The sequence below is a fragment of the Pleurodeles waltl genome, chromosome 11 (genome assembly GCF_031143425.1).
Source record: "Pleurodeles waltl isolate 20211129_DDA chromosome 11, aPleWal1.hap1.20221129, whole genome shotgun sequence".
Taxonomy (NCBI): Eukaryota; Metazoa; Chordata; class Amphibia; order Caudata; family Salamandridae; genus Pleurodeles; species Pleurodeles waltl.
Genome location: NC_090450.1, coordinates 986165105 through 986192227, shown reverse-complemented (window position 1 = coordinate 986192227; position 27123 = coordinate 986165105). Strand labels below are relative to the sequence as shown.

General features: G+C 49.3%; 1 protein-coding gene across 1 annotated transcript in view; it reads right to left on the bottom strand.

Moving 5' to 3' along the window:
- Window positions 1–27123, bottom strand: part of TXNRD2 (thioredoxin reductase 2) — a 355985-nt gene that overhangs the window by 62446 nt on the left and 266416 nt on the right. Inside the window, exon 13 of the mRNA XM_069215297.1 lies at window positions 6693–6788. Coding sequence (XP_069071398.1) covers window positions 6693–6788 — 96 coding nt within the window. The remainder of the gene's footprint in view (window positions 1–6692; window positions 6789–27123) is intronic.

Sequence of the window (27123 nt, the reverse complement as noted above, 5' to 3'; positions counted from 1 at the left end):
TACAAGTAACATTACACCTACAAGTCAGGACTACTGGCTTTGTCAATGGTTGTTAGTTGCAAAAGATAAATAAGCAACAACAGTGGCTTTGTTATGTATACTACTGAGAAAGCTTCAGTTCTGAAATGAGACTGTGAAAGAACTATAAGGAGTCTCTTTGAAGTTACATCAAAGGCAGAGAACGCTGATACTGCTGCAGAGTTACGTTTGTTTTGCACAGTGAGGGAGAGGACAAAAATAGGGGCCCGATAGGGACCGTCTCAGCCAGTGCTTAATTTGAGCCGGTGGTTTCCGGTGCTGGGCCGGCACTTATTTTTCTGACTCGAGCATTTACTGCGAGTAAAAGACACCCTAGGGAAAGACGGAGGAAGAGAAAAATGAAAAAGCGTCACAAAGGGAGAAAGCTGCAAGAGTGAGCTGAAGGGGCAGAGAGTGGCTGTAAATAGATTGACAGGGCCGAGATGGCTTCAGGATTACGCTGCCTCAGTAGTCGGTGCTCGCAGATTTAATTGCAGCAGCCGCATGTTTCAGAGGAGGGCTTTGTGCACCGGTACGTTTTTATTTACAAATTAAGCACTGGCAGCGCCCGGCCCACTTTAAGCCCTGTGCAAGCTCATGGTAAAACAGCCATACGAGGAGTTTAAGGGCCTGACAATAGTTGTCAGCCAGGGTCACCCACATGTGCAAACTGAGAAACAGCAGCAAAGTCCTCAGATGAACCTTGTTTAAAAAGTCAACTGTCCTAACTATTCAGACCCTGTCCCGAGGTTAGGGAGAACGCTGCTGTGTTCTGCTTGGCTTGCAGGGAGTGCAGAAGTCTGTGCATTACTGGGCACCATGCAAGCGCTATATCAGGGGAGAGGAAGGGGTTTTGAAGGATGCAGCTCTCTCCCTTAAACCTCGCTCAGGCAGTGACTTAACACTGACGTCACAAGCCACCTATGAGTTATGACATCACAGGACTGAATGCAGATCAATGTAGGTGGAATAATATATCAGATTTTTATATACAGGTACAGAACTTAAAGTAGCTTCAGAATACCCTCGAAATGCCCTTCAAAAGGGGGGGGGGGGAATGAGGGGGGTAAAGGAGGCATAATTTAGCATCATCATGGATTTTTTAAGTTTAGAAGAATGCTCCAGACGCTGCATGGTGAGCACTTTTTCACAGTCTATTAGAGGATATGGTTGCAAGGGACACTCTGGGGAGTGTGAAAACTACTTGGGGCGACTGGAGAGGGTATGCACGGTGTATGGATTATGGGGGCCCAGGGCCAAACCTATTTCGGGGGCCCCTGTTGGACAGCTTTGAATTTCTGATCCAATTTCGGCTCTTTCACGCCCCCTTTGAGCAGCTCACTGACAGTGCACAGGCGCGTCCACATCCTAGAGGTGTTCACATCTAATATTCAGGGATAGCGACGTGTTTTCAATACTGTAACACAGCAGCAGCTCGCGAATATTACCGAAAATAATCTCTGTGAGGTCCTTTTTGCGTGCAACAAACACATTTTTCTGCAAAATTTAATAGTTTCTCGCACATTAAAAATAAATTGAAGGGTAACAGTACTTAAAACAATCTGTTTTAGTATTATTCACGGCCATTAGAGCAGGAATCTGCAGAATAGAGCTGGATCCCCGGGCCAAAGCCCCCTGTACTCATGCCTTAAAACGTCTCTGGTGTTACCTCGCAAAGTGACAGCTCTACAGGGGTGTTCAAGGAGGCCCAACTTCACAACAGTGCGCTCGGAGTCACAAGAACTCACTAGGACCTCATGGGCGACCACGTCCCACAGGGGTGAGGGCGCAGATGTGATTTATTCCCACCCAGCAAGTTACCACCTGATTACATGACCAGATTTTGAAGGCCCAAAACAGGAAAATTAGCAAATACAGACGAAGGACTACATTTTACATCATTCAAGGGGCGCTGCCTGACTTAAATGAGAACGCTCATTAACATAGAAACACAATGAGGGACTATTGGACTAAATTACATGAAACTTTTAAACCCATGTTCATGCGAGATCATTAAATGACTTCCCAGTAAAAGCTGCTAACTCATTCTGCGTTGGAACATAAAAACGTGCCTCACTCTCTTTTCAGTCCATCCTCTCTGAAAACTAGAACATGTTCGAAATTTGCCCAAATCTGCCAGGGCAGATGGTTGTACAAGCATTGGCAAAACCAGTAGGTCTCGCCTGTGCAAGAGCTAATGGCTTTACCCATGTGTTTTAGCCATGTGGTTCACAAGCGTGGCTGCTGTTCAGCTTGGCTAACAGTTAGTGGCACAGAGGACGGTGGTGTAAAGTGTCGTAGAGTGGAATGGCAAAGAGTGGAGTAGAGTGTTGTGGAGTGGCAGAGAATGTGTATTGAGTGGCAAAGTGTGCAGTTGTGTAAAGTGGCACAGAGTAGAGTGCACTGGCGTAGAGTGTTGCAGAGTATAGCAGCATAAAGTACAGTGACATTAGGGGCAGTGGATTCAGTGGAGTACAGAACAAAGTCATAGAATGCAGTGACATATATTATAGTGGTGCATGGCAGAGTGCAGTGGTGCAGAGTGGAGAGGAGTGGAAGCAGAGTGGAGAAGAGTACAGTGGCACAGAGTGCAGTGGCATAGAATGGTGCAGAGTGGAATGGTGCAGAGTGCAGTGGCGTCGATTCGGGTGACATGGAGTGCAGTGATGTAGAGAGTGGAGAAGAGTTAAGAGACATCGGGTGCAGTGGCGCAGAGTATGGATTAGTGTCCAGTGGCATTGAGTGCAATGTCAGAGTGATACAGAGTAGAGTATCACAGAGTTGAGTATAGTGCCGTAGCGGCAGTGGCGTCAAAAGTACCGTAGAGTTCAGATGCAGATAGTGCAGTGTTGTAGAGTGTCAGAGTGCAGTGGTGTAGAGAGGCAGAGAGCAGAAGCATAGAGTACAGTGATGCAGAGTAGAGTGCAGTGACAGAGTGCAGTTGTTTAAGTGCACTGACGTAGAGTGCAGTGGTTAATAGCAGAGTGACAGGGTGCAGTGGGACAGAGTAGATTTTTCAAAGTACAATGAAGTGGCACACAGTGGAGTGGTGCAGCGTAGAGTGCAGTTGGATCGAGTGTAATGGCAAACTGTAAAGTGGTGTAGAGTGCAGTGGTGAAGAGTAGATTTGAGTTTCTTACAGTGGATTGGCGTAGCTTGCAGGAGCATAAAACTCAGTGTTACAGAGTGAAGTGGCGTAGAGTGCAGTGTTGAAGAGTAGAGTGACGTAGAGTGGAGTTGTGCAGAGTAGATTGCTGTGGCCTTGACTGGAGTGCTTTAGAGTGCAGTGGTGTAGAGCAGAGTGGCGAAGAGTGAATTGGCATAGAGTGGAGTGGCACACAGTAGAGAGGCACAGCGTGAAGTGGCGTGGAGTGGTGTAAAGTGGAGTGGTGCAAAGTAAAGCGCAGTGCTGTGGAGTTGTGCAGAGTAGAGTGGAGTAGAGCGGAGTATTCAGTTGAAATGACCATTACATTTGCACAGACTTACTGGTTTTCTAATAAAACTACAAAGCACACAGACGAAAATGTGTGGAAATTGCATCGCCTAGTGTAATGATTTGTTTGGATCATTTTAAAGGTTTTGTTTTCTCCAACACGCTTCAGAAATAGCAAACTATGGCCCTCATTACAACCCTGGCGGTAAATCCCGCTTACTGCGGTGCAGAAGACCGCCAACATACCACTGCGGCCACGGAATTCCGCTACAGGTATTACGATCCACAGCCCAGAATCCGCCACAATACAGACACCCACACAAGTCCGCCACACCAAAGGTCAGTGATAAACTGGCGATACCAAATTGACACTGTCACGCCAACAAGAATACGCCCACACTATCACGACCCATGAATCAACGCGGCGGTCTTTCAACCGCAGTAATCTATTGGCGGTACACACCGCCGCGCTCAAAATACACACACATATACAAAACACAACCACATTGGACAATTCGAAATACACACACCTGACACACATACACACACCACACACCCACAACATTATAAAACACACACCCACATTACCCACAAACCCTTACTACCAGAAATTTGAACTCAAAGAAGAAGGTGGTTGATGCCAACGTAGCACATCCGAAACACAATACCGATCAGTCTTCCCATAACAAGAAGCAAATAACAAATGGTGCAATCCTGGTTGAAAAAAACCCAACCACCACGGGTTTTATAGGTACACAAAACCACAGGTGGACCTAGGAAAAGGAACCGTCTATGGCATGTGCTGTAGAAACAAGATGCGAAAGAAAAAAGGACAACCAAGGCACTCCAAGGTCAATAAAGTGTCCGTATGAATCCAGTTGTTGTAGAATGTTTATTTAGCAAGAAAGGCTTGTTATAATGGTTCAAGACATGAATAAATCCATAAATGTCACAAAAGAACAACAGCCAACACGTGTTTCGTCCTATTGGACTTTTTCAAGGCTCAGCAAAAATCGTCGAGGTAACATGTAGACCACAAACACTATTCAAAAATAGAGTAGCATGTCGTGTCATCCTAGGTCCAAGTGAGAAACCCAGGTTAAAGAAGTAGCCGTAAGGGGGTAAAAAATGTTGTCAAAACGGCGTAGATTCAAGTGCTTCTAAGAAGATGTAATGGAGTAATCGTCTGAACATTAAGTCCGTCTTACTTGAAGGAAAAGTAGAGATCCTATGTTAAGAGGTAACGGCTGCGCATGGTAACGCTTCCAGTCGGTGCAATACTGTGACATTTATGGATTTATTCATGTCTTGAACCATTATAACAAGCCTTTCTTGCGAAATAAACATTCTACAACAACTGGATTCATACGGACACTTTATTGACCTTGGAGTGCCTTGGTTGTCCTTTTTTCTTTCGCACCAGAAATTTGAAAGCAGGCCACAGAGAGAGACTACCTAAAACAACACCATCATCCACAGACACACAACACCATCACTTACACAACATCCACGCACCTCAAACAACACACACACCAACACACCCCCTCACACATCACAACAGACACCACCTCACAAATCACCCACACCACATCATGGCACCTCAACGACACCCCAGGTTTTCTGAGGAGGAGCTCAGTATCATGGTGGAGGAAATCGTCCGGGTAGAGCCATAGCTATTCGGATCACAGGTGCAGCAGACGTCCATTGCAAGGAAGATGGAGCTATGGCGCAGAATTGTCGACAGGGTCAACACAGTGGGACAGCATCCGAGAACACGGGATGACATCAGAAACAGGTGGAACGACCTACGGAGGAAGGTGCGTTCTGTGGTCTACAGACACCAAATTGCTGTACAGAGGACTGGCGGTGGACCCCCACCTCCTCCCCCACAACTAACAACATAGGAGGAGCAAGTCTTGGCAATACTGCATCCTGAGGGCCTCGCAGGAGTAGCAAGAGGATTGGACTATGGTAAGTCAAATCTTTACCACTATATCCCCCCCCCACCTGCATGCCATCACATACTCCCCCCTTACCCTCACACCCATCACCCCAACAACCCACAGATACCCCACCAACACAACCCACACATCCCAAAGCCAAGCCCTGCATGTAACACCAATGCATGAACACCCATCACCCAAGCATGTCCAGTACAGAGATTCACTCATGTCCCAAAATCACCAATCACACAAGGACCAAGCCAATAATGCAAGCACTGGAGTAGAGGGTCAACCACCCATTGCACACGATGGCACACACAGATACAATAATTATGCATTTACACCCCAACAGGACCCCTACCCAATGTCACCGGACAGGAGGTGCCAGACATATCCAGTCCCCCCACAGAACAGGCCCACAGTGATGACAGCAGCTCTGCACAACTGGATCAAGATGACCAGCCCGGCCCATCTGGGCCCTCGGGACAGTAGGTTCCCCTGACACTGTCACAAGCCACCACAGAGCCTCCCCCCTCAGGAAACATCGGCACAGCACCCAGCCAGCGGGCCCATCCCTCTGTCCCCAAGACACGTCAATCAGCAGTGTGCCACCACTACAGGGAACCCAGGCAAACCCACCAACCCAAGAAAATTAGGGACCTAATTCTGATATATTTTGAAATATTTACACAGTTCATTTAAATGTTGTTGTGTGCTAGAAAAAATTATTTCCTACCCCCACTATACAGCAAGATTGTCGCATAAATCCTCTCACTTTGAATTTAGAAAAAGAAAAATAAACAAGCACCCTCAGAAGACATCGCCTGGCATTTGACCTCAGTCTTTGAATGAACAGCAAAAGTGAGAAGATAAGAACAAAATTTACAGGCCTGTTCACAGAAAGGGAACTCTCAGAAGGATACTGTAAGTAAGGTTTGGGCAAGGGAAGGTATGAACTCAAGCTGGACAGCCTAAAACAAAGCCTGCAAATGGAAATCAAGAAAATGTGAGTTAGAAACCACAAACCCAATAACAAGTAATGGGCAGAATGCATTCCTACGGCAGCTTTTTGAATGTCCCCGGGATGTTTTTAGCAACAGCTGTCTGGTAGGCTGCAACCTAAAAACCAGGACAGTCTTGGCAACTTCAAGAGGCCTGGTCATCTTATCACCTGATTTATAGATTCTGGCTCTGCCACCAGTGAGTGCCTAGAAACAGTGTCATGTGTGCTATGCCAGGCGACAAGGTCAGATAAGTTGTGACATCAGTGAGACAAATGAAGGTCGGTGTGCACTTACGTTGTCATAGTCCATGGTCTCGGATGAGTCATTGAACAGGCGCTGAGCCAGAAGCTTCCCGGCAACAATCGCAGTCGGTGTCAGCTCTGGGCGACCCTACAAGCAAAACATAGGAGGCAACATGAGCCAACGATAATCATTTACTAAGCACCCTCCTACTCTCAGAAAGTGCCCTATTGCTAGACCCAAGCAAGAAAAGCTACTAATCTGAAAGTGTGACTCATCAACATTATGCCAGGCATGCCGAGGGGGCAAGGTAGTAGCAAGTCTGGGTACAGACCCATAGTGCTTTCACTCCACTGATATTCTGAACATTCATTTATTTAAAAGTTTTACATAGCTCTCTTTCCACCATGTATATCAGGTCATATGTCACTTTACCAGGCACTATGAAGAGAAAAATAAGCATAGCAGCATAGTGATGCGACTGGGGGTTGTGGGCGGGGAGCAGGCAAATGAGAAATTGGGGGGGGGGGGTGGAGGAAGGGAAGAGATACCAAAAAAAAACAAGAGAAGTTTGTATATAGCCTTAGATCTGTGAATTAATCACCTTTAGAATACTTCCCGAGTCAAATTAGGGATTATGAACAATTACTGTAATGAAGAGGGGTTGTAGGGGTGAACCATGCCAGAGGCACTTGGTGTGAGATGATGGGCTTGGATCTTCAGGCGGCAGGAGCGAATTGCAGGCCCCTGCAGTCCCTGTGGTGCGGGGGGGCTAGGGTTCCTTGTTTTGGAGGCGGACCCTCACCCTCTAAGCCATGCCATTGCATGCATTGCAAAAATGTGTGCAATGTCACAGAATAACAAATAGTTAAATGCTTGAGAAAGGGACTGTGTGTTCCCGAGCTGACCACCTGAGCTTCAGGGGGTACAGCAGGTTTTGGGGGAGAGGGGTGTCAGGGTGGACATCTGTTCAGGGGGGCACCACTAAGACCAAGAAAAATGAATATCTGTGCAATATGGGAGACACTGCGGTCCCTCATCACATTCTGCACAATTTTGCGTTCTGCCACTGTCTTCAAGGTAGAATCTAAACAGTGAGTCTTTGGTACTTTTCTGAAAATCAGGATGTTCCCTGGTGCTTTCAGCAGATGCTGCAGAATGTTGCAGGAGCTAGAAGTGGAATCAGGAAAGGATTATTTTAAGGTAAAGGAGGATTTGAATTTCAGGGCAAGGGAGGATTTGAGTTTTGGTGTTTCCAGGATGAGAGAGCACTCAATCCTTAGTTGTCTGAAGCCTCCAGACAGGACCAGAAGGTCCACTGGGTGTCAGTATCAGTGAAAGAGCTGCTAGCCTCCATATCATGACCTGTGCATGTGCTCTTTCTCAGACTGATGGACCCTGCCATCCTTCTAGGTAGGGGTGGGCGAATAATTCTGCTGCGCCGTCAGAGTTCGCTGAGTTTTGCCCACTCTGCACTCCGCTTGGAGTATGGATTTATGGCGAAATTCTGCCAACCGCCGCATGGTGGAGTTTTTTTCTCAAGTGCTGCATGCCAACGTTAAGTTGGCGAGCGCAAGCTAGAATTTGCATCCCCTAGGGTGATTTTTAGGTGCTAGGACACCTCCCGGTGAGATTTCTCAGTTCGAGTTGAGAAAGCTGCTGCTCGAGTAGAAAATCTACTCGAGCGGCAGAAAGAAGCAGAGCCCTCTGGTGCGCTGAGTGATGCAATTTGGGCTGAACAAGCTCCTGGTGCAAAACAATCTGCGCAACGTGCCAGAATTTCACCCACTCGGGGAATTCCGCTGAATCTCAGAGAGTTTTTTTATTCCTCGAAATTCTGTGGAGTGAAACTCTGCAAGTTCTGACCAGCCCTACTCCTGAGCTGCTACGCCCGCATGTCAGCATCTTTCACAACAGTTGGGTATGTGCCACATTTCAACCTTCGCTACCAAAGAAATAACATCCTCACATAGATACCCGCTGTCCTACGGTGAAATCAGGAGAGCTCTAGGAAGGCTGATGACATTCTACCAAATAAAGATGTTCAATGGTACAGAGGATGCTTGCTGATTCTGCACACATGCGATTAGTAGAGCCCTTAAGATGGGGTAACTCCCAGACCTGCACTGTCCAAGATCAACGCTGAGTGCTATAGCTATTACCAATGGGGATCAGCACTACTAGAATTAAGCAGCAGAGGAAGACCAAATCATGCGGCAAGGCTGAACAAATTGTGCGGCAAGAAAAGGCAAATTATGCGGCACATGTTGTGAGTATTACTTCATTATTTTGGTACGGAGGAGGCTGACAGACCTCCATCGCTGGTACAGAGACAGCATGTTGTCACTGCACATTAACAGGTTTACTAGCAGGCGGTGCGGTACGGAGGAGGCTGACAGACCTCCATCACTGGTACAGACACAGCTTGTTGTCACTGTCCATCAACAGGTTTACTAGCAGGAGGTGTGATAGAGAGGAGGCTGACAGACCTTTATCACTGGTACAGGGGCAGCTTGTTGTCACTGCCCATCAACAAGTTTACTAGCAGGCGGTGCAGTAAGGAGGAGGCTCACAGACCTCCATCGCTGGTACAGACACAGCTTGTTGTCACTGCCCATTAACAGGTTTACTAGCAGGCGGTGTGGTACAGAGGAGGCTGACAGACCTCCATCACTGGTACAGAGACAGCTTGTTGTCAATCAATCAATCACAATATTTATAGAGCGCACTACATACCCGTTAGGGTTTCAAGGCGCTGAGGGGTGGGGGGGTTGCTGCTACTGGTCGAAGAGCCAGGTCTTGAGGAGTCTCCTGAAGGTGAGAAGGTCCTGGGTCTGTCGCAGGGCGGTCAGGAGGGCGTTTGCAGGTCTTGGCGGCGAGATGGGAGAAGGATCTGCCGCCGGAGGTCTTGCGATGGAAGCGGGGAACTATGGCGAGGGCGAGGTTGGCGGAGCGGAGTTGGCGGGAGGGGACATAGAAGTTGAGTCTGTTGTTCAGGTAGACTGGTCCGCGTTGTGGAGTGCCTTGTGTGCGTGGGTGAGGAGCTTGAAGGTGATCCTTTTGTCCACGGGGAGCCAGTGTAGGTCTTTCAGGTGGTGGGAGATGGGGCATCGGCGGGGTACGTCGAGGACCAGTCGGGCGGAGGCGTTTTGGATTCGTTGTAGGAGTCGGATGTCTTTTGCTGGGATGCCTGTGTAGAGTGCGTTGCCGTAGTCTAGTCTACTGCTGACGAGGGCCTGGGTCACCGTTTTTCTGGTGTCCGTGGGGATCCATTTGTAGATTCTACGGAGCATGCGGAGGGTGTTGTAGCAGGAGGAGGACACGGCGTTGACCTGCTTGGACATGGTGAGGGTGGAGTCGAGGACGAAGCCCAGGTTGCGTGCGTGGTTGGTTGGTGTTGGAGGGGGGCCCAGCGCGGTGGGCCACCAGGAGTCGTCCCAGGCCAAAGGGGTGCGTCCGAGGATGAGGACCTCCGTCTTGTCGGAATTCAACTTCAGGCGGCTTTTTCTCATCCATTCGGCGATGGACTTCATTCCCTCTTGGAGGTTGGTTTTGGCGGTGAGTGGGTCTTTGGTGAGGGAGAGGATGAGCTGGGTGTCGTCGGCGTAGGAGAGAATGTTGAGGTTGTGCTCACGGGCCAGTTGTGCAAGGGGGGCCATGTAGATGTTGAACAGCGTCTGGCTTAGGGAGGAGCCTTGGGGTACGCCGCAGATGATGTTGGTGGCTTCGGAACGGAAGGGAGGGAGTCGGACTCTCTGGGTTCTGCCGGAGAGGAAGGAGGAGATCCAGTTGAGGGCTTTCTCTTGTATTCCGGCTTCGTGAAGGAGTGTTAGTAGGGTGTGGTGGCAACCCGTGTCGAAGGCTGCAGAGAGGTCAATGGAGGATGAGGGCTGATGTTTTGCCGTTGTCCATTTGCTGTCTGATGTCGTCTGTGGCGGCGAGGAGAGCAGTCTCGGTGCTGTGGTTGCGTCTGAAACCGGACTGGGAGGGGTCCAGGATGGAGTTGTCCTCGAGGTGGTAGGTGAGTTGAGCGTTGACTATCTTCTCGATGACCTTCGCTGGGAAGGGGAGGAGGGAGATCGGGCGGAAGTTTTTGAGGTCGTTGGGGTCTGCCTTGGGTTTTTTGAGGAGGGCGTTGATTCCGGCGTGTTTCCAGCTTTCAGGGAAAGTTGCGGTTTCGAATGATAAGTTGATGTTCTTTCGAAGTTGGGGGGCGATGGTGGAGTCAGCTTTGTTGTAGACGTGGTGGGGGCATGGGTCAGAAGGGGATCCTGAGTGGATGGAGTTCATGATCTTGCAAGTTTCCGATTCATCTACGTGGGTCCAGGAGGTCAGGCGGTTGGTGTAGGTGGAGCTGTCGGGGGTGGGGTCTGGCGGAGGCGTGGTGTTGAGGCTGTCGTGGATGTCGGCGATCTTCTGATAGAAGAAGGAGGACAGGGCGTCGCAGAGTTCTTGGGAGGGAGGGATGTCATTGGCGTTGGCGCTGGGGTTGGATAACTCTTTCACGATGCAGAAGAGTTCTTTGCTGTCGTGTGCGTTGTTGTCCAGGCGTTCTGTGAAGTGGGAACGTTTGGTGCGTCGGATTAGCTGGTGGTGCTTGCGGGTGGCTTCTTTGTGGGCTGTCAGGCTGCCTGGTGTGCGTTCGAGGAGCCATTTCTTCTTTAGTTTCTGGCAGGTGCGTTTGGAGGTGATGAGTTCGTCTGTGAACCAGGCGGCTTTTTTCTTTCCTTGGTTGTCGGCGGGTCTTTTGAGAGGTGCAAGGGTGTTGGCGCAGTCGTTGATCCATTGTCGTAGGTTTAGAGCGGCGGTGTCTGGGTTGGTGGGGTCGGTAGGCGGGTTCTGGGCGAGGGTGCTGGTCAGTTGGTCTTCGGTGACTTTGCTCCAGCGGCAGTGGGGTGGTAGTTGGGTGAGGTGGTGTTCGATGTGCTTCTTGAATGTGAAGTGGATGCAGTGGTGGTCGGTCCAGTGGAGTTCGGTGGTGTGGCTGAAGGTGACGTGGTTGCTTGCAGAGAAGATCGGGTCGAGCGTGTGGCCGGCGATGTGGGTTGGTGTGTTGACCAGTTGTTTGAGGCCGAGGTTGGAGAGGTTGACGATCAGGGCTGTGGTGTTGGCGTTATTGTTGTTGTTCTCCAGGTGGAAATTGAGGTCTCCAAGGAGGATGTAGTCCGTGGAGGCGAGGGTGTGGGTGCTCGTGAGGTCGGCGATGGAGTCGCTGAAGGGAGCTCGTGGTCCTGGGGGGCGGTAGATGAGTGTTCCCCTGAGCATAGTGTTGGGGTCGGTGTGGATCCGGAAGTGCAGGTGTTCAGCGGTCTTGAGGGTGTCGTCCGTGTGGATCTTGAGGGTAGATTTGTGGGCGATGGCTATTCCTCCTCCGATTCCGTTGGGGCAAACTCTTCTGGTGATCTTGTAGCCGTCAGGGATAGCTATAGCGATGTCGGGTGCTGAGGAGTCGTTCCACCAGGTTTCGGTTAGGAATGCTACGTCTGGGGCGGTGGTGTTGAGCAGGTCCCAGAGCTCGATGGCGTGCTTTCATGCGGAGCGTTTGTTGAGGAGTATGCAGTGGAGGTGGTTTGTGCTGGTTGTTGCAGGTTTCCTTGTTCTGTTGCAGGTGAAGTTGCAGGCGAGGCAGGAGAAGGGTCCTTTGGTGTTCTTCGGTGTGGCCTGGGAGCATGTTGTGGAGGAACCGGGGTTGAGAGCGATGAGTTCGTTGGCCGAGTAGCGGCGTCTGTTGGTACGGGGGTCGCGCGGACCAGGGGGGCTGGCGCTGGGCGCGATCCGGGCGCAGACGGGCTTGCCAGCTGCGCAGAAGCGCAGCGCCAGCCATTAAGAAGGGAGAGGGGTAGGGGGAGGGAGGAGCAGCAGGGAGCCGGGAGGGAGCGGCGAATGGGGGTGTGAGGGGGGCGGGCCGCAGGGAGGCAGCGGCAGGGGAAAGCGGCAAGGGGGAGTGCCCAAGTGGCAAAAAACAAGCAGAGAAAGCACAAAAAGTGAAAAAAGGCACAAGGCAATCACAAAATAAGGAATACAGTCACAAATACGGTAAACGGCACAACACAAGCGGAATACAGCAATTTAAAAAGGCACAAATGGGGGCAGAAGCGATAGGAAGCAAGGCGCAGAAAACAGAATACAGTTAAAAGATACGGCGAAAACGGCACAATGCACACAAGTCTAGCGACGCTTACCAGAAGCCCACTAGACACAAGGGATGAGGTGCAGGAGGAGGCCTGCGGGTGGAGGAGGGCCTCGGACACGCTAGCAGCAGCGTGGGCGGGGGTCAGGGACACGGAGACAGCAGGGTGGTGCTGCGGACGTGGGGGGCCAGCTCTTGACCAAAAACAGGTCAGAGGTCGCTCCACAGTCACTGCACATCAACAGGTTTACTAGCAAGCGGTGCGGTACAGAGGAGGCTGACAGAAGAGGCTGACAGACCTCCATCACTGGTACAGAGACAGCTTGTTGTCACTGCCCAATAACAGGTTTACTAGCAAGCGGTGCAGTACAGAGGAGGCTGACAGACCTCCATCACTGGTACAGAGACAGCTTGTTGTCACGGCCCATAAACAGGTTTACTAGCAGGCGGTGCGATACAGAGGAGGCTCACAGACCTCCATCGCTGGTACAGAGACAGCTTGTTGTCACTGCCAATGAACAGGTTTACTAGCAGGAGGTGCGGTACGGAGGAGGCTGACAGACCTCCATCAATGGTACAGACACAGCTTGTTGTCACTGCCCCTTCAACAGGTTTACTAGCAGGCGGTGCGGTACGGAGGAGGCTGACAGACCTCAATCACTGGTACAGAGACAGCTTGTTGTCACTGCCCATAAACAGGTTTACTAGCAGGTGGTGTGGTACAGAGGAGGCTGACAGACCTCCATCACTGGTACAGACACAGCTTGCTGTCACTGCCCAATAACAGGTTTACTAGCAGGCGGTGCGGTAAGGAAGAGGTTGACAGACCTCCATCATTGGTACAGAGAGAGCCTGTGGTCACTGTACATTAATAGGTTTTTGGACAAGTTAAGTGGTTAAGCGAAGACTGACTTACAATGAGCGGTGTAGAGGGGGGGAGGTTGTAACCCCACCTTAAGAGTCTCATTAACACGCAGCGGGGTGTGGAAAGGAATGACCGAACCATCACTGGTACAGAAGCAGGTGTTCTCACTGCGCATGCGCATTATCAGTAGGTTCATCACCACGGGCGAAGCCTTACAAGTCGCCCTCGGCTCAGGGCGGGGTAACCCAAAATGGTTTGCCTCCTTCCTCTCTGATAGATCCCAAATGATCAAAATAGCGAACAGTCTTTCAGCTCCTTTAGCGGTCAGTCAAGGTGTTCCTCAAGGCTCCATACTTGCACCCACACTGTTCAATCTCTATTTAGAACCGTTGGGAAATCTCCTGAGTAAATCCGGGATCCACTATCATCTATATGCGGATGACACTCAGATCTACCTTAAGGTGGCCTCCACTCACGATCTCTCCTTCCTTAGCTCTACTCTCGACTCCATTCAAAACTGGATGTTAACTCATCAACTGATCCTGAATCCCTCCAAAACAGAATTCCTCCTCCTCTCCTCCTCACTCTCTCATCCCCCAGTGCAATCATGGATGGATCAGATCAATCTAATGAACAATAAGCCCATCATTGTCGAGAGCGCAAAATCCCTTGGTGTCATTCTCGACAAAAAACTCAATCTACTCTCCCACATCGACTCCATTGCAAAGTCTGCTCGACACCAACTGCGCCTTCTTTGGGGGATTCGTCGCTTCTTCCCGGAGCACGACCTTAAAACCCTGGTCCAATCGCCGGTTCTCTCCAGATTGGACTACTGCAACTCTCTTCTTACTGGCCTTCCCAAATCCCACCTTTCCCCCCTGAAGTCTATTCTCCATTCAGCAGCTCGTTTCATATATGGGGCCAAAAGAAGCGACCACATCACACCCATTTTATCCACCCTCCGTTGGCTTCCCATCGAGGCAAGATCTATCTACAAAACTGCATGTATCACCCACAAAGCCTTGCACTCCTCCTCCCCTCGCTACCTGGTGAATAAACTGAAACTCTCTGGGGGCTCCAGACCATCACATAATGCAGAAAAGTTATTGCTTGAACCTTCCATTTTCAAGAAGGAAAGATCGATGGCCCAATCCTTTCCAGGCAACGCGGTGAGAATCTGGAACTCACTTCCGCCTCAGCTTCGGACCACCACCTCTTCCCAGGCTTTCAAAACTGACCTCAAAGCTCTCCTCCTTCAAAGACACTTCCAAATGTAATTCTAGCCCTCTGTTTTCTGAAGGAAGTCCTTCCATTATAGGAAATTCTGTTCTCCATGCCTATAGAAGTGCCTTCTCAGGGTGTTTTTGTATTTTGAGTGTCTGCCATTTAGTGCAGTATTATACGTCTACCTGTATTTTGTACTCTTCTGTAACATGCACACGGCACCTTTCCTTTTACAACCTATCATTTGCTACCTCTTATATCTTGTTTACTTTTGATACATGCACAACGGCCACCACTGCCTCATGTAACGTAACTATTGTTTGAGTGTTTTGAGTGTCTACCATTTATTGAAATTTTTTTTTACCTCTACTCGTACTTGATGTGCTCTTGTAACCTGCACACGTCACTTTTTCCTCGTCACGTATCGTTTGCTACCTCGTGTATTTTTTGCTCTTGATACTTGCACAATTATCACTATTGCCTCATGTAATGTAACGTTTGTTTTTGTAACAGGCTCACTTGTAATTCTTCTCCTCTTGTATCTTTACTCTGCCTATTGTGAAGCGCTCTGACACCTTCGGGTAAAGTCCGCGCTATATAAAAACGCATTAAATAAATAAAAAATAAAAAAAACTCTTGTCCCCTCCGCCCTATGATGACCAATGGCAGGGTTCAGGCCTCGAAGCCTCCACGGAGGCTGGGGCTGGGGCTTCGGCCTCCCTGCACGCCGCCCACGGCCAAGCCCGACATTTGTTTAGCTTTCCAGGCATTTGTCGTGAGCGCAGCTGCCCATCGCGGCGGCTGCAGGAAATGCAGATGTTGTTCTGGCATCCCACAAATGGAGCCCAGATTGGAGGGGAGATTACATTCTCAGCGCACTGATGCCAGCTTTCTGTTTAAGCGCACTAATTGCCAAAACATCCTTGCAGATAACACATGCTTTCTCCTGAACAATGGCTTCCCGGGCCCGGCCGGCTGAGTGCCGTTGGTTAAACCCTTTTAATGCCACGATGCTGGGCAGGGCAGGGGCAGCATCCTTTCCAGTGTACACAGCATGGGCGCGTGGGACCATGGCACCCGAGGATGCTTTGAAGAAGATGGAGGGAGATCGTTTCCTTGCGTTTCCACTTGGTTTCATCACCGCCGCAGAATCCGAAGCCCTTGAACTGTGCCATGGGGCGAGGGATTATGAATCGGGCACCTAAAGCGGTGCCCGTGAAGGGAAACGAGTGGACAGGAAGGCATTGACTGGAAGGCGTCAAAGGATCCCAATTCACAAAAACATTCGCCCACTCAGCAAATCCAAGATTACTCACTCAAAATTACATCAGAATGGGGACATTCTACACGTGAAGCAAATTTGCTAGTGAAGTGGGGGGCGATGCCACGGAACACTGGTTAATCGACAAATCCTGTATGGCATATTTGATGCCCTGGAAAGGAGTAAATCTATACACACCATGGAAATGGACGGGGAGCAATTCCATCGTTGGTGGGGAAAGGCGTCCCTCAAACAGGAAAAATATTTTCTTTGTGGAGAAAAAGGACTGCAAAATGGTAGCAGATCGCAAAAGTACTCATGCTAAGCAGTTGCACATTATGAATCTACATAACGAATGTGTAAATACTTAAGATTAGAAAGGTATTAATGCAACTATCACAGATTCCAAATAACTATCAGATAATTTTTTTAATTAAAAAAAACTTAAATAAACTTTGAACAGGTAAAATCTCTCTCGGTGGTCGCAAAAAGATTGCAGCAGAGTTTCCCCATTGTCGAAAGATGCCCTTTGCCACCTGGGAAAGAAGCTGTCATTCGTGATCCACAAAGCAAGGCCAGCTGAGTTTGTCGGCCAGGTGTTTAAAGATCCTGCCAGGTTCTGTGCAACCAGAGAGATGCCCTGATGACTCCGAGAGCTCGAGAGGTGCAGAGTCTTTTGGCATAGGACACTCAGTGCTACCCAACCTCGCTTGTTGGAGGACCCCATGGTGGTGGTGCTGTCTTGTAAGTACCTGCACTTGTCCCCTCTTGATGGACAGTAGGAAAAGCCTTCAGTGGAAAGCAAATTGCCCACAACAGGTTGATGAGGAGGGCGGTTTCCACTAAAGACCAGAGTCCTCTGATCTCCACCTCTCCCAGATGGGTAGACTAGTATTCCCAACCTCCTTAAATGGGCAGCAACCACCACCATCACTTTTGTAAACACCCGAGGGGTACTAGTGAGGCCTAAGGGGAGCACAGAGAACTGAAAATGGTTGTGGCCTACCTGAAAGTGCAGGTAAAGTCTGTAGGATTACAGGACTGAAATGTGAAAATAGTCATCCTGTCAAATTGTTGGTATGATGCAGTTGCCTGGATCCAGAGTAAACAGAACTTGGGCCAATGCATGCATCCTGAACTTGTCCTTCTTTAGGAAGTTCAGGGGGAGGAGATCTAAAATAGGACAAAGTCCTCCATCTTTCTTTGGCTCCAGAAAGTAGCACCCAGTTCCGTTCTCTGTTTTCAGGTAGCTTCGCTAAGGCTTCCTTCTCTAAGAGAGCGTGAACTTCTTGCCAGAGAATGGGCAAGTTGTCCTTTGAAATCATGGTGTAGGCAGAACGTCTGGAGAGATGGAGGAAGAGAAGACAATTAACACACTGGACGATTTGTAGCACCCATATCTCTGATGTGATACTTTGTCACCTGTGGAGATAATAACTCATCCGGCCCTCAACCAGGTAACAATGCGCCACCGAGGACAACACTCATCATTGCCCACAACGCATACGAGTAACTAGAGTTGACAGACCAAAGAGCATGGCTGGCAGAGGAGATCACTGTGCTCATGAACGCCTCCATACATTTCGATTCTGTCCGGCTGAACAGTCGGCAATGCAGTCAGGTCGAGCTGGCTGGTGGATGCCTGGACAACTAGGCTCTCTGGTGTTGAGCGCGGCAGGAGAACAGATGGCTCTCCTGGAGCTAGTTGGTGTAGCCGGGCTATCTGCCTGTTGCCCGGGAAAGGGGCAAGATCCTGACTTTGAGTGCCCAAGAAAGTGTCTGTGCAGGTTTTATTCACAGGGAGAAGTGGTTCTGAGGAGCCTACCCTGGCTGTAGGACCTCAGTAAGCACATTTGTTTAAACCCCCACTGAGGGAAGCTGGAGATCGAGAACTTCTGTTGCTCTTCTAATTACTAAAGAAGCTGATTCCTCCTTAGTTGCTTACACAGTTGAAAAGATTTGTGAATTTTTTTTTCCTGTCAAGTGACAGAAAATGAGGGCGCGAACTCCGGATTCGCGTCTGATGACACAGAAACAAAGAAACGGACATGCAGATGTGGCAGTGGTTGTATTGTGGCTCTGATGTCACTTCTGAGGGAGGGTGGAGCAGACGTAGGCTGCATGACGCCACCTACCAGCACACAAGGGAACTGCTGAGAGAACTCTTAGACCCAATCAGGCACTTTGGAGTATTCACAAGTTGAGGAACCTACGGTCAGAAGTATCCATCAGAAAATAGCCGATTCTATGAATGACATAACACGCTGTGATAATGCACCTGCCTAGTTTACAGCGAGAACTAGCTAAATGTAGTTATTGTAATGTAACTTATCACTGGGAATCTGTCGGCGGTCATCGTTAATTACGTGATGGTATGAGTAAATATGATGGTAAAATAAAAAGAGCGGTGGCGTAATTACTGACAAGTGGGTGCCATTAACACAATGATGGTGTAGTTTATAAAATATTGATCTTTGCCTGCATAACTAATGCAGCTAGTAACAGGCTAGTCATGTTAAAATGCAGTTACTGACATGACGGATAAACTAACAACATGACAGTGCATTTTAGGAGGATACCCTAATTAACAATAGAACAGTATAGTTAATGACCTTTTCTTCTTTTTTCTTTTTTACAATGAACAAGTAGTGCTACCAATTACACGATAGTGCATTCAATCACATGACTATACAAAAAGTAACGATATGGTAGTGAAATAAATGAAATGGAGTCAGTCATAGAATAGTGTACATAACTACAGGTTGTAATTAATATAATGGCGCGACTAATGCCACAAGGATGCAGAATTAATAGGGCAGTGCAGTTATTGAAAACATTGCAAACAAAAGAAAGTAATGAATGCAATGGGGGTATTGTTTGATGATATGCTAGAATTAATTATATGATTTATATTATTAAGGGGTTATTTGTGACACGGTGATTTGTTAATTTAAAGACGTGTAATAACACAATCTGGTGTAATTAACGCGCAGATGGAGCAATTAGCAACATGGTGCAATAAAAGTCGCTGTGATGCAAGTGATCAGGCAGGGGTGAAGTTATTCACTTGGCAGGGCAAGTGTGAGGCAAATAATGGGATATAATGGGAATTAATGACAAGAATGCATGTAATGCCAATATCTTGCTACTAATGACAGGATGGCACAATTAATAACACTGCAATGTAAACACTGAGATGGTGGTACGAGTGGTGACATATTGAGGAAACTACTGACCCTTCAGTGTAATTAATGACCAGTGAAGCTATTAATTACATCATTTTTAAAAACATGCAAGTGCGATTCATGATGCTAGGGTTATTAATGGAATGACAATGCAAATACTGACGCTGGTGGACACGGTGGCATCTGTTAGGGCACATTACCTAGCAGAGGGGTGGGATACACTTCTTTTGCACATCTCTGCGCCGGCCGCCTGTTTATACTTTTCTGAGCAGCCCTGTGTATTCCCCCAGTGACCCTGACACAAAAGCTCACTCACTGAGGGTACGTCAGTGTCGAAGGGGGAGCCCAAAGAGCACTGCTGTTTGAGGGACCGACTGTCCTCTGCAGCCATGCTGTGGGATACTGACAGAGGAGACAGCATGACCTGCAGGCAGGGGATCAAGACTCATGACCTGCACCTCCCTGGAATGATGGACCACCGGTTCCCTCCAAGTAAAGTCTGTGATGTCTCCATTACCTGGGGTTCTTTGCTATCATGATATCTGACATGCGCGAAGGGTGTTGGCCAGTAAATGTGAGTTGGGAATGTAGGATTTCAAGTGTACCTGGATAGATGACTGGAGTCCATTGGAGTCAATGAGTTTGTGATGCTCTAGGCAGTGGTTGCATCTAAGTGAGGTTGCCAACTCCATCCCAGACACTGCAGCCTGTATATTCACAATATCCCCCTCCTTACACCGTACTCGGTGGGATGTTGACGGTAATCCACCCATTCCGTCGATATAGCCCTTCTTCCCCTACTAGAGTTACATTCTCCCCCTTTCTTTTCGGGATCTGAATCTTTTGGGAGATGAACTCTTGACTGCAACCATTCAACATGTTACTGGTCTGAGCAAGCAGCATGACCTGGACATCACCATGCCTGGACCATCATGACCAGAAATGAAGAGTCCCCAAGAAATTCATACGGTGGAGACACAAGATTGATCAGGCCTTGCCAACCAGGTAAAATACATTACATCATTTAATCCCGCAGAGTAGAGATCCGAGCACGTCCTCTGCACCAGCCCTGGAGAGACACTGACAAGCTCCAACAGCGGAACCACTGAAGGGTTTCCACTTTCCTTATGGACTGGGACTAAGGCCCACATTATGAACTTGGCACGGTGCCCCGCCGCCAACCGTGCCGGCAGTCAATGAAAGACAGCCAGTGGCGGCGGCCGGCATCCCGCCAAATAATGACGCATGGAGCTTCACAGCCATTGATGGCAGTGAGGGCCGCCATGCGCCACGATGGCGGTCGGTGGCGGGGGGGTTGGGGGAATGCTGCTCCACCCTCACCGCCACATCAGACCATACACCGCCACACCTATAATGAAGCAGTTATAGGCGTGTCGGTGTATTGAGAGGCGGCGATGGCGGCGGGGCAGCATCCAGGGAGCCCGTTCCCTCTCGGAGCAGCGCAATGGAAGAGGTAAATGCTGTCCGAGAGGGAAGGGGGGAGGGGTGTGTGTGTGTGTATGTGTGGGGGGGGAGTGGTGTCTGAGTGCATGTATGCGTGTGTGCATGTAGGTGAATGGGTGCATGTGGATGTGGGGGGTTGGGTTTTGGGGGACCTGTATGTAGGGGTGGGGGGTGGTGAGGGTTGAGTTGGGGGGGCCTACATGGGGTTTTGGGGGTGTAGGGTCGCTTTTCAGGGTTTTGGGGGTGGGTGCGGATCTGGCCTGGCAGTGGGTGGTAGTGAACTAGCTGCTTTGCAGCCAGTTCACTACTGTGTTCAGAATATGGCGGTATGGACCACCATGCTGTTGGAGGTAAGGACTGCCACCACCGGCGTGACGGTCCAGACCGCCATGTTCATAATGACCACCTAAGTCTGGGAAGACCCAAAGAGACTGCTTGCTTGACGCTGGGAGCAGGGGGAAGTTGCATATCTGCACAAAGAGCTGGAGTGCTCTTGCCAGGAGCAAGTGACCTGCTAACCAGGTAAGTACTGAAGTCCAGCTCATTGGAACAACCTGTGGTACATCCCAATGACTTGTGATGTCCCCCAGACCCAAGGTCGCCATAGCAAACTGCTCAAGGCAAGAAGCACATGTGGGTTCAGGAAAGGCTACGCTCCCTTAAAGTGTGAATCTGCTCCACACTTTGCAACCATACCTGTGCTAATTCTTTAGCCATTCTTGGAGGTCAAAGGAAATCCTGGGCCTGAGGGGGTGGTCTCCCTAATTAGGGAACCATTGGAATTGTCTTCCTAGCTAACATCAAACAAATTCTGAAGATATCATGATCTGAAAACCCATTCACCAACCCCTCTGTCAGCCAGGAGGCAACTGGCAATTACAGTTCCTAGAGCCTGCTTTGGGTACCTCAGACCAGTAGGTGGCCAAGCTACAGGAAACTTTTAACAAGGACTGGAATGTTCTGAGATGCTGGCCCACTTCCCCCCTTTGGCACTGCAGGGTCACCCAGAGTGACCTTCCATTCAAGCTCGCCACTTACACCCGACCCAACCCCGCAGTGACTACTGCATCTAGGACTCGAGTGACAGTGCCATCTCCAAGAGGCAAAGGTGACCAAGCACTTAAGTTGGGAACACGGAAGACATCCCTAAACAAAATATATACCAGGAAGAGTGTGCTCTTTGTTTCTTTTGGGTAGGAGGCTATTTGCTTTCTTGGACAACTTTAGGTCTCTAACAGGGACACAAGATGCCTTCCTGAGCCCATCCCCAACACTACTTACTTTAGACCCCTCTCAAGTCCAAACCAGTCAAAGAATTTAGGCAACTAGATGGATGATTCTCTCTTTCGAGACCGAAGCCAAATCACATGTAGGTACCTGCTTCGATCTCTTAAAAGGCCTTAAACCCATCATTGGTTTCTTCAACCCTCTGATCCGGCAGACTGTTATTTAGGGCCAGATGTATCAAAGGGTTTTGCCCATTCTGTGTCTATGGGAAAATGTGTTCGTACATATGGCCCTTAATCGCTAATTCTGTCTCATCTCATTGCAATGTTCTATATTTGGGGGTCAATAAATTAGTTACAAAAAGGCTCCAGACTGGCCAAAATGTTGCAGCTAGACAGATTTTCTCTCTTCCTAAATTCTGCTCAGCCTCCGGGTTCTTCCAAAAACTCCAATTGCTATTTATATATAACCATATACATTTCAAAACCCTGTGCATTGCTCACAAGATCTTACATTGTCAAGGAGCTCACAAACTTGCTGGGCTCCTTTTACAATACGTGTCTACTAGGTCCTTTCGCTCGGCCGATCTCAATCTAGTTATCAGCCCCCGGATCAAAAGGAAAAGAGCAGGAGGGCGCTCTTTCCGAACCATGGGCCCAGCCTTATGGAATGAACGAACGAGTTACTTACCTTCGGTAACGACTTTTCTGGTGGATACATTAGCTACCTGTGGATTCCTCACCTCATGAATACTCCCATGGCGCCAGCATTCGACGGAAATCTTCTTACTAGTCTCTGCACGTCGACGAGGACGTCACTGTCTCGCACGCGACGCCGTCTGACGTCATACAGGCAATAAGAGGTCCTCGACGACGTGCAGACGTCAGTACCAATCATTTTTTACGTGCATGAGAACAACCAGGCAATGCAATGAAAGAGCAAGGCAACATCCATTATATTGTAAAATGCACCACATTGTATGAATAACTGTAAATCTTTTTATGTACATATATATATATATATATATATATATATATATATAAAACTCTCTCTTTTAAAATATATACACACACCAAGTATATACCATATACAGATATATATATACAAATATATTATATATATACATCTATTGCACCCTCAAGGACCAAGAGGAGCGCACTCAAGGATTACTTGGCAAGACCATAAAGGCAACGGGGAGGCGGGTGGGACCGTGAGGAATCCACAGGTAGCTAATGTATCCACCAGAAAAGTCGTTAGCGAAGGTAAGTAACTCGTTCTTCTGATGGATACAACTACCTGTGGATTCCTCACCTCATGAATAGAGTCCCAAAGCAGTACCACGCCCGGCGGTGGGTGCCTAAATGGTCAAACCAAGAAATCCTGCAGCACTGACCGTGCAAAATGGCCGTCCCTTCTAACCTCAGAATCTAAACAGTAATGTTTTGCAAAAGTGTGAAGGGACGACCAAGTTGCGGCCTTGCAGATGTCGACCACAGGAACACCTCTGGCTAAGGCCGAAGTGGCCGACTTAGCTCTGGTGGAATGAGCTCTAATGCCCTCAGGAGGATCCTTCTTTGCCAAAGAGTAACATATTTTAATGCAAAGAACAACCCACCTGGATAGTGTTCTCTTGTGGACTGCCTTTCCTCTCCTCTTGCCCACGTATCCAATAAACAGCTGATCCTCCAGCCTGAAATCCCTTGTTCTATCGATAAAGAAGCTCAACGCTCTCTTTGGGTCCAGACGGTGCAGTCTTTCTTCCTCTTTGGAAGGATGAGGCGGAGGATAGAACGTGGACAAAGTAATTGCCTGAGCCAAATGGAAGGGTGAAACAACCTTCGGGAGGAAAGCAGCCTTGGTCCTCAACACCACCTTATCCCCATAAAAAGTTGTATAAGGGGGTTTTACTGATAAGGCCTGCAACTCACTCACTCTCCTTGCTGATGTGATAGCTATCAGGAAGACTGTTTTTAAAACCAAATACCTCAAGGGGCAAGAATGCATAGGTTCAAAAGGGGACCCCATAAGGAAAGTCAGGACTAAGGACAAATCCCATTGCGGCATAACGAATGGCTTTGGAGGATATTGATTTAGAAGACCTTTCAAGAATCTGATAACAATAGGGGATTTAAATAAAGATGGTTGGTCTGGAAGACATATGAAGGCTGACAAGGCCGATAAATAACCTTTAATGGTAGCCACTGCACAACCTTTTTGCGCCAGAGATAGAGCAAAAGACAAAATGTCCGATAGATGAGCATGTAAGGGATCAATCTGCCTCTCTCCACACCACGCAACAAATTTAGACCACCTATTAGCGTAGATAGATTTAGTGGAGTGTCGCCTGGCCGCTAATATAACATCCACTACCTCAGGCGGGAGAGAGAAGGAACTCAGGTTGCCCCGTTCAATCTCCAGGCATGTAGGTGCAGACTCTGGAGGTTGGGGTGTAGAACCTGCCCCTGCGACTGTGAGAGGAGGTCTGCCCTGAAAGGGAGACGGAGCGGCGGGCACGTTGAGAGTTGGAGAAGGTCGGAGTACCACACCCTCCTTGGCCAATCCGGAGCTATTAAGATTACTAGAGCCCGGTCTTGGCGAATCTTCCTCAATACTCGAGGAATCAAGGGTATGGGAGGAAACGCGTAAAGCAACTGGCCGCACCAGGTCATTTGAAACGCGTCCCCCAACGCTTCCTGCATCGGATACTGAAGGCTGCAGAACAACGGACAATGCGCGTTCTCTCGAGTGGCGAACAGATCTACCCGAGGAAACCCCCACTTCTGGAAGATTAAACGGACTTGATCTGGATGGAGACGCCACTCGTGGTCTGCCGAGAAGTGGCGACTGAGACTGTCCGCACGCACGTTCAAAACTCCGGCCAGATGGTTTGCTATCAAGCAAATCCGATGGTCCTTTGCCCAGGACCATAGTCGAAGAGCTTCTCTGCAGAGAAGGTACGACCCCACTCCTCCCTGCTTGTTTATGTACCACATCGTGGTAGTATTGTCCGTTAGGACCTGTACCGACTGACCACGAAGGGAAGGGAGGAAGGCCTTGAGAGCCAGACGTACAGCCCGTAACTCTAACAGATTGATGTGAAAAATCTGTTCCTCTGGAGACCAAAGACCTTTGATCTCCAGATCCCCCAGATGAGCTCCCCACCCTAGAGTGGAAGCATCCGTTATGACTGTGGCCACTGGTGGCGACTGCTGGAACGGCTTTCCTTGTGAAAGATTGTTGCTTGCAATCCACCACTTCAAATCCACAGCAGCATCTCTGGAGATCTTGACAGTACCCTCGAGATCCCCTCTGTGTTGAGACCACTGCCTTCGGAGGCACCACTGAAGAGCCCTCATGTGCCAGCGAGCATGCGTGACCAACAGAATGCAGGAGGCAAAAAGACCGAGCAGACGAAGGACCTTGAGGACTGGAACTACCGCTCCATTTCGAAACATTGGAACCAAATCCTGAATATCTTGAATCCGCTGAGGCGGAGGAAAGGCCCGACCCAATGTTGTATCCAGTACTGCCCCTATGAACAGGAGGCGCTGAGAGGGCTCTAGGTGAGATTTGGGCTCGTTCACCGAAAAGCCCAGGTCGAACAACAACTGGGTTGTTGACTGCAGATGACGCAACACAAGCTCCGGGGACTTGGCTTTGATTAACCAATCGTCCAAGTAAGGGAATACTGCAATCCCCTTCCTTCTGAGCTCTGCCGCAACCACCGACATCACCTTCGTGAAGACTCGAGGTGCTGAAGTAAGACCAAACGGAAGGACCGCAAACTGGTAGTGTTGCGATCCCACCACAAACCGGAGATACTTCCTGTGTGACTTGAGTATCGGGATATGAAAGTAAGCATCCTGCAAGTCGACAGACACCATCCAGTCTTCCATGTTCAACGCCAAAAGCACCTGTGCTAGGGTCAGCATCTTGAACTTTTCCTGCTTGAGGAACCAATTCAAGATCCTCAGGTCCAGAATTGGTCTCAAACGACCATCCTTCTTGGGAATCAGGAAATACCTTGAGTAAACTCCTTGACCCCTTTCCTGCTCCGGGACCAACTCCACCGCACCCTTTAAAAGGAGGACTTCTACCTCCTGTTCTAGCAACAGGAGGTGTTCTTGTGAACAATACGAAGGGCGGGGCGGGATGAGGGGCGGAAACTCCCGAAAGGGAAGGGTGTAGCCTTTTCCCACAACACTGAGAACCCAAGTGTCCGACGTAACAGTCTCCCATTTGGTGAGAAAATGCTGTAATCTTCCCCCTACAGGAGAGGAGTGAGTGGGAAATGGTGGAAGCCTAAGGCTGCTTCCCCTGCTGCACCCCGCCAGAGGATGAGGAAGAGGCAGAGTGCTGCTGAGAAGCTCCCCTGGTGCGGACCCTACCCCTCCCCCTAAAAGATCTATAGGGATGGGAAGAGGCAGGTTGCTGATATCTTCCCCGAAAGGAAGAGGAGGAAGAGCCACGCCCAAATCCACGAAACCTCCTGAAGAATCTGGAAGAGGCCGTGGAAGAAGGAGCTTGGAGTCCCAGCGACTTAGCCGTGGCCCTGCTCTCCTTAAACCGTTCCAAGGCCGAATCAGCCTTAGCCCCAAACAGTTTGTCCCCATCAAACGGGAGATCCAACAATGTGGACTGTACATCTGCCGAAAAGCCCGAGTTACGGAGCCAGGCCTGTCTCCTTTCCACCACAGTTGTGCCCATTGCTCTGGCTACCGAGTCGGTGGTATCCAGTCCCGTCTGGATAATTTGGGTCGCAGCAGCCTGAGCATCAGAGACAAGATCCAAAAGACCCTGGGGAAGCTCTGTAAACGAAGAGGAGATGTCATCCATCAGAGCATGAATATACCTCCCCAGGATACAGGTTGCATTGGTGGCTTTTAAAGCCAGACTGCATGACGAAAAAATCTTCTTCGACTGCGCCTCCAGCTTTTTTGAATCTCTGTCCCCCGGCACCGTCGGAAAAGAACCAGGCGCTGACTTGGACGAACAGGAGGCCTGCACAACCAAGCTCTCCGGCGTAGGGTGCCTAGATAGGAAACCAGGATCAGTTGGAGCCGTCCGATACCTCCTGGCCACGGCTCTGTGAACTGCTGGGGAAGATGCCGGCTTCTTCCACACCTCTA